At 37.6% G+C, this 20,242-nt stretch overlaps 1 protein-coding gene across 42 annotated transcripts in view; it reads right to left on the reverse strand.

Moving 5' to 3' along the window:
* Positions 1–20,242, reverse strand: part of kmr (pleckstrin homology domain-containing family A member kramer) — a 397,594-nt gene that overhangs the window by 13,050 nt on the left and 364,302 nt on the right. For 5 of the 42 annotated variants that reach the window (XM_073958769.1, XM_073958786.1, XM_073958783.1 and 2 more), the window contains 5 exons: positions 19,972–20,202; positions 16,018–17,661; positions 15,765–15,947; positions 15,587–15,679; positions 10,717–10,837 (listed from right to left, as the gene is read on the reverse strand). In XM_073958769.1, the coding sequence (XP_073814870.1) occupies positions 10,717–10,837; positions 15,587–15,679; positions 15,765–15,947; positions 16,018–17,661; positions 19,972–20,202 (2,272 nt within the window). Of the gene's footprint in view, positions 1–5,067; positions 10,042–10,716; positions 10,838–15,586; positions 15,680–15,764; positions 15,948–16,017; positions 17,662–19,962; positions 20,203–20,242 lie in introns of those variants that run through there. The other 37 variants (XM_073958773.1, XM_073958784.1, XM_073958782.1 and 34 more) reach the window with 17 other exon arrangements.

A 20,242-nucleotide genomic window follows, 5' to 3' on the forward strand; every position in this document is an offset into this window, starting at 1 on the left:
TATTGAAAATCTCTAAAGGTCTTCTGTTGCTTTTAGAAGACTTTATGAGCATTTAGAAGATCTCATAAGTCGAATGAACGCCTCAAGGGGCCTTCTACTGTCTATAGAAAGCATCAACAGATCTACGGTTGTCAATGGCAGACCCCAGAGGTCTTCTCTTGTCCATGGAAGACCTCACCAGGTCCTCTGTCTCTCATAGAAAATCTCGAGAGGCCTATAGAAGACCTTAGGCGGTCTTCCATTGTCCTTAGAAGACCTCAAGAAATCTTCTGTTATTCACATAACACATCAAGATGCCTACTGTTGCCTATAGAAGACCTCAAGAGTTATATGTTATACTAGAAGACCTTAGGAGGTCTTCTGTTATTCATAGAAGACTTTAAGAGGCCTGCAGTGGCTACGGAAGACCACAAGAGGCGGTCTGTGGGTATGGAAGTCCTCAAGAGGCGTTCTGTGGTTATGGAAGTGCTCAACAGGACTTTTGCGACTATAAAAAAAAACATAAAAGGCTTTAGTTATTAAAGTAGACCGCAAGAAGTCTTCTCTTGTCTATAGACTCCAAGAGGTCTTCTATTGCCTATACATAAAAGACCTAAATGGTCTTCTGCTGCTATAGATGAGTTCAAGAGACCTTTTGCCTATATAAGACCTCATGCAACATCCTGTCTCTCTATATGTTCCCTATGAAAGACTTCGAGAGGTCGGTTGTAGAAGACCTCAAGAGGTCTTTTGTAGCTATAGAAGGCCATTGAGGTCTTCTGTGTTTATAAAAGTCCACAAGAAGTTGTATGTTGTCCTTAGAAGACCCAAATGGTCTTCGGGTCTATCAAAGTGTTAAGGGAGTCTTTGTGGCTATTGAAAACTTCAAGAGAATTTATGTTATCCGTAGAAGACTTCAGGAGGTCGTCTGTAGCCTACATAGAACCTTAAGACTTCTTCTGTAGCCTACAGAAGATCCTGAGTGGGCTTCTGTAGCCTTGAGTGGGCTTCTGTAGCCTATAGAAGCCCTTGAGTGGCATCCTGTAGTCTATAGAAGACCTTGCGTCCGCTTTTGTTGTACATAGAAGACCCAAATGGTATTTTGTGACTGTAGAAGTGCTCACGAGATATTACATTGACGACAGAATACAATAATAAATCTTATGTGGCTATCGAAGTCCTTAAGAGGCTCTGTGTGATCAAAAGAAGGCTATCGAATACCTCAAGAGGTTCTGTGTGGCCAAAAGCAGACTTCAAGAGGCCTTCTGTGGCTATAGAACCCTAAAAAAGTATTTTATTGCCCAGGGAAGACTTCAAGAGGTCATGTGTGGAGACCTCAAGAAACCTTCTGTTATTCAAGGAAGGCTTCAAAACGTCTGTTCCTATCTATACAAGACCTCAAGAAGTGTTTTGTTATCTATACAAAATTTCAAGGAGTCATCATCTGCCTCAAGAGGGCTTCTGTTGACCACAATGATGGGTCTGTGAAAGCGTCAAAAACTTCAGAGGTCACTAGTCCTCAATCGACCAATCCAAAATCACAACCAGTGATTGTGAAGAGGAGGTGTGGTCAAAAGTAGACCTCAAGAGGCCTTCTGCGGCTATAGAAGAACCCAACAAGTCTTTTATTGCCCATAGAAGACTTCAAGAGACCTCAAGAAACCTTCTGTTATTCAAGGAAGGCTTCAAGACGTCTGTTCCTATCTATGAAAGACCTCAAGAAGTGTTTTGTTATCTGTACAAGATTTCAAGGAGTCATCATCTGCCTCAAGAGGGCTTATGTTGACCACAAGCGTCAAAAACTTCCTCAGTCGACCAATGTGTGGTCAAAAGTAGACCTCAAGAGGCCTTCTGTGGCTATAGCAGACCTCAAGAAGTATTTTATTGCCCATAGAAGACTTCAAGAGACCATGTGTGGTCCAAGGACGACTACAAGAGACCTTTAATTATTCAAGGAAGACTTCAAGTTGTCTGTTCCTATCTTTAAAAGACCTCAAGAAGTGTTCTGTTATCTATAGAAGATTTTAAGGTGTCATCTTTTGCCTCAAGAGGGCTTCTGTTGACTACAGTGATGGGTGTGTGAAAGCGTCAACAACTTCAATGGTCACTAGTCCTCAATCGACCAATCCAAAATCACAACCAGTGTTGGTCAAAAGTAGACCTCAAGAGGCTTTCTGTGGATATAGAAGACCTCAAGAAGTCTTCAATTCCCCATAGAAGACTTTAAGAGGACAGGCGTGGTCAACAGAAGAACCCAAGAGACCTTCTGTCATCCAAAGAATATTACAAGAAGTCTGTTCTCATCTATAAAAGACCTCAAGAAGTGTTCTGTTACGAGTATTTATAGAAGATTTTAAGGTGTCATTTTTTGCCTCAAGAGGGCTTCTCTTGACAACTGTGAAAGAGTCAACAACTTCATAGGTCACTCACTAATCGTCCCTCAGTCGACCAATCCAAAATCACAGCTAGTGGTTGTGAAGAGGATGAGATCGTGTGCCTCGATAACGAAGAAAGTTTGTGAGAAGATCAGTATTGGAGAGACCAAAATCACTTTGGTCAGTGCATCTTCGTCGAAAACTTGTGCGTCTGCGAAGGTGAGCAAGCATAGCGCGAAGCTCAGCTCTTCGCAGAATCTATGGTCGTCTAACCCGAAGCTATCATTCACAAAGGCTCACTATGGGTGCATCAGCGATTGTCCTTGGTTAATGGTTGAGGGAAATCTCAGGGACATTCTCATCTCAGACGTACGCAATGTACGAATTGGAGAGGCAGCTTTTACATGGGTGGTAAAGCCAATAATGAAACCATATCTTTCAAGAATGCATTTTGGGTAGGATGTTGGAATGTTCGGGCCATTATCGAGAGACATATTTTCTTTTACTATTGGGTGGATTTCATTGAAAATGCAAAATAAGCCAATTTGGAGGCATTAAAAGTATAATTTTCACTTTAAAAGTTAATGTCAAGAATCTGCTACTTGAAATTTAATGATCACCTTTAACTTAGCCAGAACGCTATAAATCTGTACATAAAATCCAAACTTTAACGAAAGAAGACTTATAATAAAGGGGGTAAGGTTGTCAACCAACCAACCATTACCGTAGCATTTTTCAGCATTTGGGCTATTACTCAGGAAACATGGACTTGCCCAAACAAATTATATTATTGGGATCAGTATCACAAGGACTGCCTTCGATGATTCGAACAATCGATTCATATTGGCTCCATGATATGGGACCTACTTCTTATAGCAGAGTCAGAACGGCGTGTCTTACGACACCACTTATAGAAAAGTTTTTCATGGCTGAAATACTCAGGAAATTTAAGCCACAGGCGAAAATTTTGATTTCTGACCAGAGACCGCAGACCTTCTGAGTGCAAGGTGGACGTGCTTACAACTGCATTACCGTGGCTCCCGATATTGAAGTGTTGTGTGGGAGGTATCCGAAGGGGTGTACCGATAGTCCATATTTAAAACTGATCAATGCCTGGAGGAATTATGATGATATGCAAAGTTTCGTTTACTTCGTTCGAGAGTTCTCTCTCGCTATCTTAGAAAAAACTTTTGTGGGGGAGGTACCTGAAGGTGTGGAACGATATGACGCATCTTTGATATTGATCTAAATTTGGATAGAAATAACAAGGTGTAAAGTGTATATCAAATCAGTTGACCCGTTCGATAGTTATGGTGGCACCAGTCAGACAGACCTACGGACGGATAGCGCTAATTCGACTCCAAATAACCTGAAACGGAATTAGTATAGACATACACGCAGAGAAGAGATATTGTGGGAGCAATCATATTCTAAGAGCAAAATAGAGTATTTTAAAAATTTGAAAATATATATTGTTGTTTCAACCATATATTTTGTGTCAGGAAACATATATATTTTCAGATTTTTAAAATACACTATTTCGCTCTTAGAATATGATTACTCCCACAATATCTCTTCTCTGCGTGTACCAAATTTTGGACCAAATCTGTTAATCCGTTCGAGAGTTATCGTGCGCTCCAGCCAGCCAGACCTACGGACGGATAGCGCTAATTCGACTCCAAATAACCCGAAACGAAATTAGTATAAACATACTTGGGGTCCAAAACCTTCATATCGATGAAGCAAATTTTTGATCGTATCAAAATGAATAAACCATCGTTAGCCTAAAGGCTGAGGGTATAATGACCAATTTAACCGAAATTACAACAAATCGGTTAGAGATTAAATTGTTTTAAAAATAATAAAAAAAAATGTTTAAGATATGTATTCATTACTATACACCTTACCAAATATCCAGCCAAATCAAATATCTAACCAAATATCTAATGTAACCTTTAAATGTCTACATTTAGGTTTTGTGGTTAGCGCTTATACATTCAGGTGTTGGAAAATTTTAAAGCATTTGTGCGAGGAGCTAAATTATTAAAAGTGGCATTATGAGTGATGTTAGAGAGAGTGTGGGGATTTGAGTGCAGTGTGGTATAGTTTTATGTTGTTGAATGTCAAATGATTGAAATGAATTTTTTCTTAAAATAAAATAGCTTAGGCGAACATTAGGGCACATCATAAACAATAAGCAGAATTTTTGTTTCTAGAAAATTTGGCAAAAATAACAATTTTAACAAGTAAAACTAATACCACACGAGCTTAACAAATACATTAATAGTTAGTTTTTGAATTTTATAAAAATTTACATCAAAATACAAAATCATACAAATTTTAGTCAGATCAAAGTACTTGTACACATGTTAATTTAAAGGTAGGGAATTAGAGGAATAGTTGTTAGGCTAAAAGGGTTTTGAGATAATATTTTCATATTATTTTCTTTTTTTCTTATACAAACCTTGATTGTTTTGCGAGCTGTTTTTTTTTATTTCAAAATTAGCATTCAGAGTTAAGAGCTTGATGTAGGGAGAGTAGAGTATATTGTTGTTGTTATTCTGTAGAAGTTGTTGGTTTTTGTTGGCTGACTGATTTTTTTGTTTGAAGCGAATTTTGATAGTTGTGATTGATAGTTGTCGTTTTAGGGTTTTTGCAAGGTTTTCGTTATCAGTTTGGTCATAGTCTTTGTTGTTGTCCATATAATGTCTTGTTTTTGTTGGTTGGGTAAGATGGTTTTGTAGATTTTTATTTTACATTATTTTTTAATTTTATTTTTGAATGGTGATCATGCGTTTTTATGGCGTGTCAATTCTTGTACATCATGTTGTAGGAGAAGAAGAATTTGAATGGCTTTTGTTGTTTTTAGCTGTTGTTGTTGGAGTAGTAGTAGTAGTTGATGTTCAATTTTTGCAAATGTTGTTGTAGTTGGTTTTTTGGAAAAGAGCAAATTTGTTTCAATTTCAAGAAGGAGGAAAATGAGTTAGATTTCAGATTGGCATAGAGATTAAGAATTGTAGATTTTGTAGATTTTTTGTTGTTATTGTTGTTGTAGTAGTTTGTAAGATGCAAATGCTGTTAGTTAATGCATGGCAAAACTCAAACTCAATGTTAATGTGTTTATGTGTATGTAATTATGTTTTATTTGTTTTTTTAGTTAATAAATATGAACTCTCTTTCAAAAAAACAAATCATGGGCCAAGACTTCTTTGTCGCATTTATGACTAAAATAGGCTGTTTTCAGAAACGTAAACGGTATGAAACGCAATGAAACAAAAACAACGTAACAAACTTATAAACAAATATCAACATATTTTCATGTCTTGTTGTTGTTTTTCTGTTTCTTTTTTTTGGTATAACTAACAACTCAGGGATAACAGCAATTATTTGGGATTATTTTGGCTATGGGGATTGCCTAAAAATAAAAATGCAAAAAATAAAAGATAAAATAAAAATAAAAATTAAAAATATATAAAAAACAAAAAATGATTAAACATTAAAAAAACATAAAAAAACACAAGCACTTTTTGATGGACAAAAACAAAAGAATAAAATTAACCGTTAAAATATATAGAAATACTTTTCCACATAATTCGCAATAGAAAGCAATATATTTAAAACAAGTATGAACGGCGTTAATTTGACCGGACCACGAGTTGTATTGAAGTAAAATGGAACAAATAGTTTCTTTTCTTTTATGAAAATACTAAACACTTCCGCCACGCAAACTGAAGAATATCGCTTTTTTTAAACAACGTTTAATACCAATTAGATGTCGGTGTTTTCCGCCCATTCAGAATCCAAAATACCACGTTATCGTCATGAACCTATTCTGTACCTACCTATATTTCTATACTGGGAATATACCAACATAAGAACCTATATTGATCATTTTCTTCGTGGAGCTTTCCTACCCATTGAGAATCCCAATTACCAAGTTACAGTCACTACAGTAAACTAACCAATCCTACAGCAGCGGGTTCTTTCGTACCGGATTGACACGAAACGATAGTGTCTCGGACAGCGGCTGCTAACCCAGCATCAAACCTATGTTTCTACGTAGGTTTCTATGCTGCTACAACAACAGCAAACAAATTCTTTAAGACTTCACATCGAGTGGTATCGTAGTACCTTCCAATCTCAAAACATACAATATCTTTTCTAAGGGGCAACACTAAAACATGGATATATACCCACAATTATCTGTAGACATATCGAATAATAAATACCAAATTTCAGTCATTTTGGTAGGATAATGTAGCTAAAACCCTAAAAATACCGAAAATCGGAGGTAACTTTCTATGCGGGTTATACCAAAACGTGGTCCTATACCAAAAACTTTTTGCAGGAATGCTGTATATCCCCAAACGTGGTCTGATATAGCCCATTTTCATACAAAACATCCTAGGAGTAATAGAAACTTGGTACAGAAGTATAAAGCTCTATCTTAAATATTGCGAGCTGTATTTTGATTTGAACAGACGAACGGACATGGTAGTATGGCTAAATAATCTGAATAGTTGCAACATTGGAGCCGAAATAAGTGAATTGTGGGCATCTGTTAAGTGACACTCGAACCCTGGAAAGAAGGAAAATAGGACCTCAGTCACGTTCAACGACGTTAAGCTGACTGATTCGAAGAGCCACACAAGTTATATCAAACGACAGTTTGTCGACCACCCCGGGAGTTACAGGTCGAAGAGGAACCACCACAATTTACAATGGAGGGTGTTGTGAATGCCACCAGGAAAGATTAATTATCAATAACGTTGCGCCCTGATGGAATCTCCATGGTAATCTTGGAACAGCTGGGTGAGCCAGGTGTTGACTATCTCACTAAAGTTTTCAACCTGTCTCTAGCCACACACGTCGTTCCCAAAGGCTGAAAAATGGGGATGGTGGTCCCGCTACTGAAGCCAGGCAAGGATGCCAGCAAAAGTGAATCGTACAGACCGATTTGGCTTTTGTCACCCATAGCAAAGACTCTTGATTCTTTACTCCTCTCCAGCGTCAGAAATAGATATCCAGTTTCCGGTTATCAGAATAGGTTCGTTAAGCAGCACTGCACGACAACAGCGCTGCAAGCCATCTCTACACATATTAGTCGAGGACTCAACCAGAGCAAGCTTATCAAAACCTGTTGATACTGTCAAGCACTCTTCGCTACTTGAGGACATTGGGCAGAATACCCTCTGTCCAAGACCGCATTGAGATCGTAACTTATGCGATTTTGGCGTCATGTACCTTCTACGGTGTCATATGTAAAAGGCTGAACTTCTATTTGACTGATCTTACCACCTTTTCCCCCGCTAGAAATGTGAAAATGTCCGTCACTAAATCAACGGCCACTCTGTTCATCACATGAACTGTGGAGGTGAACACTAAGCTGAATATCATGGCCGATGGTAGCAGAATTCCAACCACCAACTAACAAACTAACTAACCACTAACTACCCCAGCATTTTAGGGGTCACATCGAGAGCATATTTACGTCGTCAACACATGCCACTGCTATCGACGACACGCTGAGATGTCGCAAAAAGGTCTAACGCGGTATAACGCGACAGGTCCATCTCTGATCAGCTATGTGGTGCCAGTGTAGTCCGCGAATATAAGTGCAATGCAATGGAAAAATATTGAAACTTGTCAGAATGCCGCCCTGAGAACTGCAACGGGGAGCCTCTACATGTCTTCAGTCGACCATATACATGAGGAGACAACGTTTCTTTTAGTAAAGCAACACAGTGGTATGCTCTCGTTGCAGTATTTGATTGGGTGTTACTGTGGGAGTCATCCTGTGGTGGATAGGACCCCCATCCAGGCATGCCAGGAGGGATATTAATGACTAGAAAGAGAGGTCCAACGTTACAAGATAGAACCCCTAGATCAGAAAGGATTGAATAAATAACTATCGTGCAAATGTAGCCCTCGGAGAACACCCCTCATCTATCGCAGCTGAGGAGCGCCAGCTGCCACGACAAACCAGAGTAGTTTTGCCTCAACTATGCTGGGGTTGGAACAGACGTCTAAATTTCCTATAGGATAGCATGCGGCACAGGCCCACACGATACACTCCAACTTTTCAACTGTCGGGCCAACCTACTGAACTAACTCCTGCAGCTTTGTGGCTACAACACATCGAAGGAACTACATTCCCAGAAGTAGAAAAACGGATTTACAAAGATATCATATGATATTACAACAACCGACAATTTGAATGAAGATCGCTCTGTAAGTAATATGGATGACATTGAGAATATGTTTAGTTTGCATGGGCCGAGAAAGCACGAGCTCAATTAACTATGCGTGGATGATGATGGAATTGTGAAACCCATTATGATCAAAAGTGCGAGCCCAAAGCGAATCTTCATAAAAATGTTGAAAGAGTTGATCAGCTCTTGAATTCAGACAAGCTGTCATGCCAAACGATTTTGCTTACGTCGCAGTGACCCATAATCACATATAGTGACGAAGTTGAGACAAATATTCTTCGAAAGAAAGAGTATACGGGCGTCGTATCAACTGCGAACTATAAACAATATATCCCTTTTAATTTTGGAGATTACTTGTTCTTCCATAATAGAGTAACAAATTCCGAAATTTTTGTAATTCCGTGATGGAATTACTGAAAAGTAAAGAAGCAGATGGCGGAACATGGTATCAAATATTGGGGAAGAATGACAGAAATATATATTCTGCGATGAGTAAATGGAATTTATATTCTTCGATTAGACTTAGACGGTATTATTAAATTAAGTCAAAATTCAATTTTCAATGTGAATTGTGTCATTGTTATTTACTGGAGGATCAAGTGGCGAAGTTTTTGTAGAAGCATACCCCATAGCTATTCTTATTTTATTTCGTATGGAAAAGTATTTTTTATTTAATTTTTTTTTACAAAAAAGGTATAAATACAATCTACAAATATGTATAAACAAAGCTTAAATAACAACAACAAAATAAACTAATATAACTCAACACGGGACACCTACAGATAATATGACATGACGGGTTTTTTGTTTAACCAAAAGAAAACAATTTTCGCAGGGTTTTTATTTTTATAAATACGAATATTTTATTAAAATTAAAAGGAAAAATATTAACTAATTATATATGACGACAATGTTTTCATATTTTTTACACACGAATGACAAAATAGTAATTACAAAAACGCCTAATAAAATACACAAACAATAAAAATAATTAAATAATTTTATTTTTGAGGAATACTTATAATAATGGATGTTTACTTTTTTCAATTCTGTGGTGGTGATGATGTTGATGTAGGGAATGTGCATAGACAAATGATGAAGTTACACATGAACATTGGTTTCAACATTATTACGGTGCAGGGATTTTAATGCTAATGCAGGTGATGATGATGTTAACAACGACTTCTCGTTTTTTTCGATTTAATTCAACATTGATGATGAGCAGGCGATTTCAAAATGATGATGACAACATGGTGGTGATGAGTTATAGTGAGATTTTGTACGTGACCATAATTATGTTTTACTTTATTTGCGATATTGAATTAAAATGATTCTCAAATGATTTGTTTTTCATTCTTTCTTTTTTTCTGTGGTTTCTTTAAGACGTAAGACACATTGTTTTTCTTTCTTAAGTGTTAACATTTCTTATTTTTTGTTAATTCTTTTTTTGTTTTGTTCTTAAAAAAGTTAATCATCTAGAAAATTAGATACGAAAAGAAAATAAATATTTTAATTGTCTTTTAGTTGAGGTTAGAAAGATAGCAATAAAAATACACATACATAAATATGTAAGTAAGTAAAATGACAGTTGGTAATTATAATTGTAGCAGTAGAGTAGTTAATAATTATAATTAAAGGAGGAGCAGGAGAATAATAACAATTCTTAACAATAATTGATTGATGAGAAGAAATGTCAACGAAACTTTGAATAAAAAACAAAGTTGGATTAAAACACCGATTTCAAGGTTAAATAAACGTAACTGTAGATGAATTAACATTTAAAAAACTTTAGAAAATAAATAACAATTCTTAGAGGTAGACAATGAACAAAATGAAACATTGATATTGTTGTTTAACAAAAAGAAACACATTGGGTCTTCACTGTCATTAGTTTTTGTTTTCGATTATTTTTTTAAAGTGGTAATAGAACACAAACAAAACATAAATTGTAATTTCTTTTTGCTTTTTTGGATATTGTTTTTTGTTAATAATAATAAGAGTAAAATGTAAACACAAATTGAATGAAATTTGATTGTTGTTCATAAAGTGCTTTAGTGTTTTTTTCTTTTCATTTTTGCATTGCTTTCTATAATATATTTTTTATCTTGCTGTGATTCATGCTAGTTGTGACTGTTATCACCGCTACTTACCCGCAACTATTTTACTCATTTGCATCACTTGCTGGGCCAAAATTTGATTCATTTGCAGTAGATGTTCACGTTGTTTCTTCTCTTCATTTAGTTTACTAGGTGGTAGACTAGCTGCTGCATCCTAAAATATATATAATTAATTAATAAATATGAAATTAAAAAAAAATAAAATAAATAAATAATATAGAATAGGCCAAGTTTCAGTGTAGCTTGTTAGTCTACAATAAATAGATAGCATAGATAAACACGGTGCTCTTGAAACAATTTTAAATGGAAGGTGCTTACACCTTGGAAGTTTTTGCGGATTCTGAAACTACAATGTTTATAGATGAGAAAAATCAAAAAACAAAAAAAAAATCGCCGGAGCGCTTTCTAAATAAATCGCGATTTAAGTTGACACTTTTAAGGGTTTTTTAGGTTTTTAGGTACAAGATCTACCTTTCGTATTTTCGTAGTTTTTACCATTTTGAGATATAGAAGTTCAAATTGGGACAATGCACTGACTGTATCGCTCCCTTATAAAACAATGTCATGAAGGGTGCGCCTTAACTAACTTTTGATGAAAACCGCTTACACAGGGAAAGTTTTTGTGAATTCTGAAATAGCAGTGTTCATAGATGAGAAAAATCCAAAAACAAGAAAAAATCGCTGTAGGGATTTTTAAATAAATCGCGGTCAAAATTCACATTTTTAGGTGTTTTTTAGGTTTTCACGATTTTGCTTGGAAACCGCAAGTCCAATCGAAATGGAGCTAAAGAAAATGTTGTAGTTGTGAAAATTCTCTAGAGGATTGGCGTTTATCATTTGTTCCCAGCCTGTACCATTTTTGAGATAAAGAAGCTCAGTTTACATTTTTAAGTTTTTTTTTTTTGTTAGGATTTCGCGATTTTGCTTGAATATGGTAAGTCTTATCGATATGGGACCTGAGAAAATCTTAAAGCTGTGAAAATTCTCTACAAGACTGGCTTAACTAACTCATCCTAAGTTGTAACATTTTTTTTTAGATATATAAGTTTAAGTTGGGAATTTGCAGTCATGACATTGTTTTATAAGGGGGCGATACAGAATTGAATTGAATTTGAATTGTCCCAATTTGAACTTCTATATCTCAAAAACGGTAAAACAGACGAGAATACCATAAATGTCAGTCTTGTAGAGAATTTTCATAGCTACAACATTTTCTTTAATCTTATTTTGATAGGACTTGCGGTTTCTAAGCAAAATCGTAAAAACCTAAACAACACCTAAAAATTTCAACTTAAATCGCGATTTATTTAAAAAGCGCTCCGGCGATTTTTTTGTTTTTTGATTTTTTTCATCTATAAACATTGTAGTTTCAGAATCCGCAAAAACTTCCGAGGTGTTAGCATATTCCATTTAAAATTGTTTCAAGAGCACCGTGTAAACCAATTAATACCTGAAAAAGTTTTGAGGTCTTAAAATAACAATTACATCACATTTTTCCATACGAATTTTTAACTACACTCATTTTTTTTAAATTCTGAACTGCATTATTTTATTTTAAACTTAACTGCAGGCTAGAAATAGTAATATTGAAAAGCCTTGTGATTCAAGCAGAGATGAAGCAATCAATCCCGAAAAAATGCTTTGAGATCATTAAACATAAATTCCAGGAATCCTGCCAGAAGTGAAGCTTTCCAGTCTGTCAATATAGACTTATCTCGTTTGAGCCTGGATCTAATGATCTGTACATGGAACGTAAGGGGGTAACAGTTAGATGTGGAACTGTCGAAGTAGAGTTGCTTAACGTGCAAATGAGCGTGATGAGATTCGTCGTCCTCGTGCCCAATGACCCCAATGTCAGGCAGCTGACACTGGAAATTAACAGGTCGGTCGGTGAGCATAAGCAGAACAAGTGGCTAAATCATCTGAAGAGGTGAAACATTGGAACCGGAATAAGTGCATTGCAGGCAACAGTTAAGTAACTTTCGAACCCTGGTAAGAAGGAATATAGGACCTCATCACGTTACGCTGACTGATCCGAAAAGGTGCATAAGTTTTTTTTAATCGACAGTTTGTCAAGCACCCTGGGAGTGACAGGACGAAGACAAGAGTGTTACGCCCCATTTGATCTTTTCCTGCCACATATGAAATGGATGATGTTGCGAATGCTATCAGAAACGTTAAATCATCCAAAGCGTTGGGTCCTAATGGAATCTCCATGATAATGCTGAAACAGCTGGATGAGCCGGGAGTCGAGTATCTCACTAAAGTTCTCAACATGTCGCTAGACACCCACATCGTTCCCTGGGCAGGGTGGTCCCGCTACTGAAGCCAGGCAATGATGCCAGCACAGGTGAATTGTACAGACCGATTTCGCTTTTGTCGCTCGTAGCAAAGACCTTTGATGCCCCAGCGCACAGTGGTTCCGCCCGTGGACAAAAATCGAAAAAGTGATGGCGACAAATTTTATTGCTATTGAAATAAATATTCTCTAAACATATCAAATTTTTAACATCCAGCCTTATTTTTGTAAATTAACAGCGGTTATACGCCAAGTTAAGTCGAAGAAGTTGTGATTTGTATGTGAGCCCTTAAAAACGAAAAATACATCCGCAAAGCATTCGTAGGTTATGAGTAAAATTATAAAAAATTGGAGAGGTAAATGTGCAATTTTCAAAATGAAACTTACAGGCGATGGCATTGGCAATATTTTTACGAAAAAACAAATTCATAATTCGTTTTCTAACTTCATTAAAAATAAATTCTTAATAAATGACTTTTTCTGCTATTTTTAATATAATTACTATTAATTTAGGTTGAGTTTTACTAATGTTGTGCGCATTTGTGAGTTTCGAAATTTTCTTTAGAATGCAGGGAAAAGTCTCTAGTTTACGACGAAAAATAGTCCAGCTGCCCCCATCTGCCACCCGCTATGTTAAACCTCTTATACCACGCCCGTAAAATCGTCAAAATTCCGAAAATCGGGAGGTAAGTTTATATGGGAGCTATTCCTAAACTTGGACCTATACTGAACATTTTTGGCAAGGAGATATTTTGTTCACTCAGAGCTCAAAATGTAAAATTACAGCCAAATCGGTTGGAAAATGTGGGTAAAATCGTCAAAATGCCGAAAATCGGGAGGTACGTTTATATGGGGGCTATACCTAAACGTAGACCGATATTGACCATTTTTTGCATAGAGGTATTTGGTTCACTCATAACTCAAAATGCCAAATTACAGCCAAATCAGTTGGAAAATTTCGCTAAAATTGTCAAAATACCGAAAATCTGAGGGTACATTTATATGGCGGCTATACCTAAACGTGGACCTACATTGAATATTTTTTGCAGGGTTGTAGTTTATTCACTCAGAACCCAAAATGCAAAATAACATCCAAATCGGTTGGTTAATTTGGCCTAAATCGTCAAAATACCATAAATCGGGCGGTACCTTTCTATGGGAGCTATACCGAAATGTGGACCTACATCCACTAAAAATGGTTTTCTATCTTTTTGGCTTGTTGTAAACCTATGTTTAAAATTTGGAGGCGGTAGCTGTATTAGAACTATTTTTGGCACTCTTTTCCATACAAGTGGGACCACTGTGCAGCGTCAGAAATAGCTATCTAGTTGCCGATCATTAGCATGCATTCAGTAAGCCGCACAGCACAACAACATCACTGCAGGACATCTCCACACATATTAGTCGGGGACTCAACTAGATCAAGCGTGCCGTGATGGTGGCGCTTGACTTATCAAAAGCCTTTGATACTGTCAAGCACTCTACGCTGTTTGAGGACATTGAGCAGACAACCCTCCGGCCAAGTCTAAAACGTTGGATAATCAATTATATGTGTGGAAGCCAGTCGTACGTGGAATTCAGGAACAAGAAGTCCAAACCCCGTGGAGTGAAACAGGGAGTTCCCCAAGGTGGGGTGATATCTCCGGAACTGTTTAACCTCTAACTTTCCTGTATTCCGAACCCTGCAGACAGCATTGAGATCGTAACGTATGCGGATGATTGTACTATCCTGGCATCAGGTACCTACCCAGATGAAATCTGTGAGAGATTGAACTCCTATTTAGCCGATCTTACCACCTTTTTCAACGCGAGGAACATGCACTAAATCTACGGCCACTCTGTTCGCCACATGGACGGCGCAGTATTGAAAAGAGTTGAATTCCGACCACAAACTGTCCCAAAATGGTAGGGCCCACATTCGACACTACGTTCACGTCTCTCGCGCATGCTGCAGCTATCTGCGACAAACTGCAATGTAGACACAAGGTCCTCAAGTCCCTAGCCGGCAGCACTTGGGGTGCAGATAAAGAAACCTTGTTGACCTCATATAACGCGATAGATCGGTCTGTGGTTAGCTATGCGGCGCCAGTTTGGTCCCCGAATTTAGTTGATACGCATTGGAAAGAGATTCAAACTTGTCAGAATGCCGCCCTGAGAACAGCAAGTTAAGTCTTCAGTGGACCATCTACATGAGGAGGCAAAGATTCTTCCAGTACAGCAACACAATGAGATGCTTTCGTTGCAGTACTTGCTTGCGTGCTACCGTGAGAGCCATCCCAATCACCATCTGCTGACTAGGCCCGACATACCCAGTCATATCAGGAACGATATTCATGCTCTAGAGAGGGAGGTCCAACAATATAGGGGAGAACCTCTAGATCAACAGGAACTTTATGGTAAATTTATAACGGATTTGACATTACACACATTTACAAATCATCGGTAATTGATTGCCTATAAAGGGATTACCGCAAAATTTGTCCTAAACTACAGTGCCTATTTAAAGTATGCCTACATATTTAAATCTACTTAATCACAGTTGCTAATAACCCAATAGAATAGGATATAGTACTCAAACATGAGATTATTTAATCCAATACTTACATTTGCTGCTATTGGAGCTTCCGATAACATTTTCTTAATGGATTCCACTTTTTCTTGTCTACGTTTCTTCTCTTCGGGTGATAATTCAGGCGTCTAATTTGTGTTTGTGTTTGTAAGAAATTTTGATAGAATTTAGTTCAAATTGTTTAGTTTTGAAAAGATTTTGTTTTCAAATTACCGTTTCAGGAATATAACGTTCGGGTATAACAATCTTATTGGGAGCCAATAATAAATTATCAATTGTATTTTCCGATATTTTTTCACCATGTCGCAGTGCTGAGCGTACAACATCGGGAGCATTAATGCGGGGACGTAGTGCTACTTCCATGTCCAAGTCATCACGGGCACGCCAATTTGTGTTCTTTTAGAAAAACCAAAAATAATTTATAATCACAGTTAATTACACATGTGTAAATTCATTTGTTACTTACATTTTTATTCATATCATTTTCGGAATGACCATTTTCCGCTGACTTAACATTAACCACATTATTGGGAGCTGTGTAGTGTCTTCGCTTCTCCTTGGGTACCGCCCGACGATGTTTGTGTTGTGATGGCACCTTTTCAACAATTTTCTCCGTATCCTCGGATGCTGAGCCTGCAGACATTTCATTCATTATTTGTCTAGCCACTTCACTTTGGAACGATGGCGTTAAATCGCTAAGACTTTTATTGAGGCTTTGCTGAGAATCGGTTTTCTGGCGCAAAGCACTCTGAGATGAATGACGTGAGTGTGAAGAAGTGGTGCTGTAATGATGATTAGAAGAAGAAGCAGAGGAAGAAGATGGGGCGATAGTGGTAGTTGCAGTGTTATGACCCCCCTGCTGTAATTGTTTGGCGAAATAGGCATTAGCTAGAGGATTTAAATGTTCGCGACCAGAAGCTGAACCATGACCATTGCTCGACAACGATGATGCAGCATGATTTTGATGGGAATAATTACTATTCTTATCATAACCATTCGCTCCAGAGCCGGCACCGGTTGCGGCATGACCATTATGACCGCCATAATAGTCATTTTTATAGGCCGAGTTGTTATAAGCCGCCGAGGAAGAGGAGGATGCATTGTTAGCCGAGGATGACAATGAAGATGCAGTAGTATTATGATGACTATTTGTACTGCCATGCTTATGACGATGATGATGTCTGGATGATTTGGGTGGTTCGCTGTATGTACGTGGCAATGATTTGGATCTTTCGTTTGTTTTATATTCATCACTGTGATAATTACCACCAGTAGCAGCGGCGGCAGCAGCTAGACTACCATTCATGAGACCATACTGTTCTTCTTCCATGACTTGATCGAGATTCTGTGTCGAATTACTAAGACCCGAACGTTCACTACGATCACGATGTCTACGTTCCGATTCGCGTTTCACGATGCGTACCGTTTTAATTTCTTGCTTCTCCTGTTGTGACAAATTGGCGAAGGGATTCGATTCTAAGAAGCCATCACTATCTACGCCACTAGTTTCTAAATTATCACTAGAATCATTGTAACGATATGAAGAGGACCCACCGCGTCGGTGTGACTCATTTAGCATACTATCACCGGTATTGTAATCACTCAATTTGCTAGATGTCGAGGAACTATTTAATAAATGACCGCCGCCGCTAGTGTTGTTTGTGTCGACAAATAACGGTGTCGATAGATTCATACTAGAATCACTAAGACCACGATTAACACTTGTCATGGAATCCAGATCAGTTTCAAACCAGCAACCTGAATTGGTGCGTTTTTTAATACTACCTCCGCCAGAGCTGCTGCCATTTCCACCGGAACTACTGCCACTACCCGGTTCGGCATTTCTCAGATAATCCTTGTTGCCAATTTCTTGATAGAGTTTGGTGGAGTTTTCGGTTAGCTGCTTAACAGCCTGACTCAATTCCTGACGTTGTCGTTGCATATCACCGACTAGATTCTGGACTCGTTTCAATTCGGACTCCAACATGGCTGTGGTGTTGCTGGCATATGTGTCGGATATCTTCACTTGACTGCCACGTGTTAGTTTTTGTCTCAAGATGAGTAGTTCCTGTTCAAGGCGTGTATTGCCAGCCACGGTCATTTCAAGTTTCTGTTTTCGGTTTTTGGTGGGGAAGAGAAAAAGAAATGTGACAATGCAGACATTAGAAAGGAATGTTCAGAAATTTCTTTGGGGGAAACAAGATAAGCACACATGCTATATGCGTATGTTCGGTGGTGTTAGCATGATTTCGTTGATGATTGATAATAAAGGCCGTGTTGTAAGAATGTCGTCTATTTTCGTGTTTTTTTGCTGTCTTGGGAAAAAGACAAAACAAAATGCTTTCAATTGACTGTTTTACGAGGAGGGAAGATCTTATTTTTTGGGGAAGATCTTATTTTAGTAATTAAAGGTTTCCAAATTGGGTGACAACGTTTGTAATGCAAAATGTATTCTAAAATAGGATTAGGTTTAAGAATACCTTTCTCAATTTCGAAACCTGTGTGGATTGCCTTCTCAAAACTGTCTCAGTGGGCCACAGCAAATGGTCTTGGAGTTAATCCAGCGAAACAGAACTGGTACTGTTCACCAAAAGCGTAAATTCGGCGATTTTGTGCTATCACAGCTGGATGGAGTTCAACTACACCTCTCCTCCAAAGCAAAATGCCTAGGTACAACTCTGTACTGTCAATTGCGATGGAAATGAAATGTTGAGGAGTGAACAATGAAAGGGTTAATTGTACTCTCTTCGTTTAGGAACTCAATTGGGAAAAGTTGGGGGTTATGCTATTGATGTCTTGTCTGGTGGCACTTATTACACCATAAATGTATATCTCGCAAACTGGACAAGGAAAACCGCCTTGATGCTAATAACGAGAGAAATCTAGCGGCTATATATAACCAGTTTGGAAATTTAAAACCCTACCGAGTGCCTTGTCAATGCTGTATCGGTGGACTACAGCAAATAGTATTGGAGTAAGTCCAGCGAAACAGAACTGGTTTTGTGGTTTTGTTCACAAGAAATTGTTAGTTTGGCAATTTTATGGTACCAAAGCAGGATGGAGTACAATTACACCTCTCTTCGGAAGCTAAATGCCTAGTACAACTCTAGAAGGTCAACTGCGATGAAGAAGGAACGTAGAGGAGCGAACAAAGAGAGGGTTAATTGCACTCGATTAGGAAAAGTTGGAGACTAGTCGCATCGATTATAAACTGGATGTATAATACTCCATCCTACCTAATCGATGTCTTGTCTGGTGGCGTATAAATCTAGAAAACTGGACAAGGTGCAAAGAACAGCCTCGATGATAAAAACAGGAGGAAAATCTAGTAAATACACATTACCAGTCATGAGATTTGAAGATATTGAGGTCGAAGGTACCGGCGTGTACTGTGAAAGAAAGGGCTTGAACTCTCATGTAAGTTGGACAACGACTGTAGAGTATTCCAAGCTGAGATTTGCACGATCGGGAAGACAGCAGATTTTATGAAAAGTGTGGATGCTGAGATCTTTAAACCGGTGACTATCTTTGTGGATAGTCAAGCGGATCTTAAGGCCATCATGTTTTTGCATCAAATCTGAACATTGGGAAATCTAACAATCGTTTCCGACTATATTGGATACCAGGACAGTGTTACATTTTGGGAAACGAGAAGGCAGATGAACACGTTAGATTGTTAATAAGTCTAGCAACCACTGACTCCCTCAAACCATCTATATGTCACTTATTTCTAACAATTTCTTTGATGAAAGAGCGTAAGAATTATGGCATAATGAACCAATGCGCAACACTTAAAAGCTATTTCATTCAATTAGCAGAACGCAAGAAGAAGGAAACTATCTTCAAAATTGGAGTGAAATGCAGTAGCACAGAAGACGCGTACGTTCAGAGTCTGTTCTGGCTCCAGCTGCATGCTGTTAAAGACCTTAAAATATGGCGATTAAAAGATGGACAAGCAAGTGACACTTCCCTCGTTCAACTCCTCGCAATTATGAAGCTAGGCCTAACCTTTGGCTATGTAAAAAATAGTTTGTTTTTATATTATTTCCCATTATTTAAAAGAGAAGTTTTAAATTCCATCATTTTTAAGTACGTAGATAGTTTTCAGAAAGATGTTTATAGAAGATAGCTTTGTTAAATTATTTTGAAATATTATTGTTTTTGTTGTTAGTCAAACTCTAATTATAGGCATCTTAACATATTTTTTAGTGACAATAAAAGCAGCAAGAAACATTCAATGTAAAGCATTTTGTGGCACATGCGCCCGATTCAAATCTAATCAATACTTCTTAAGACTCATAAAAAGCGCATTTATGAGATCTATATACGTATGTATGTTTGGGTGAGTATTTGTTTATAAATATAATTTGACAGACACAAAAATAATAGACGACAAACTTCTACTAGGCACCTCAGCTACCTTGGAATTCTCGGCCAGCAATTGATGGACACGTGATAGTTCACGTTCCAACAAATGTTGTTGCTTTTTGGCCGCCTCCAATGCCATGGGTGTTTCACGGGTATCTTGAATTCGGGCCTTAATACCACCCAAAGCTCTTTCCAAATCTTCTTTGTCACGTTGTAAACTTTGCAAAGTGCCAGATTCTTCTTGCAACAGCTGATCCAAGTGATAAAGTTGAGCAACTTTTGACTGAAAAAAAAAAAAAAAATTAATTTTGGTGAGATGTTAG

The sequence above is a fragment of the Musca autumnalis genome, unplaced genomic scaffold (genome assembly GCF_047663935.1).
Source record: "Musca autumnalis isolate F117 unplaced genomic scaffold, ASM4766393v1 scaffold_1, whole genome shotgun sequence".
Taxonomy (NCBI): Eukaryota; Metazoa; Arthropoda; class Insecta; order Diptera; family Muscidae; genus Musca; species Musca autumnalis.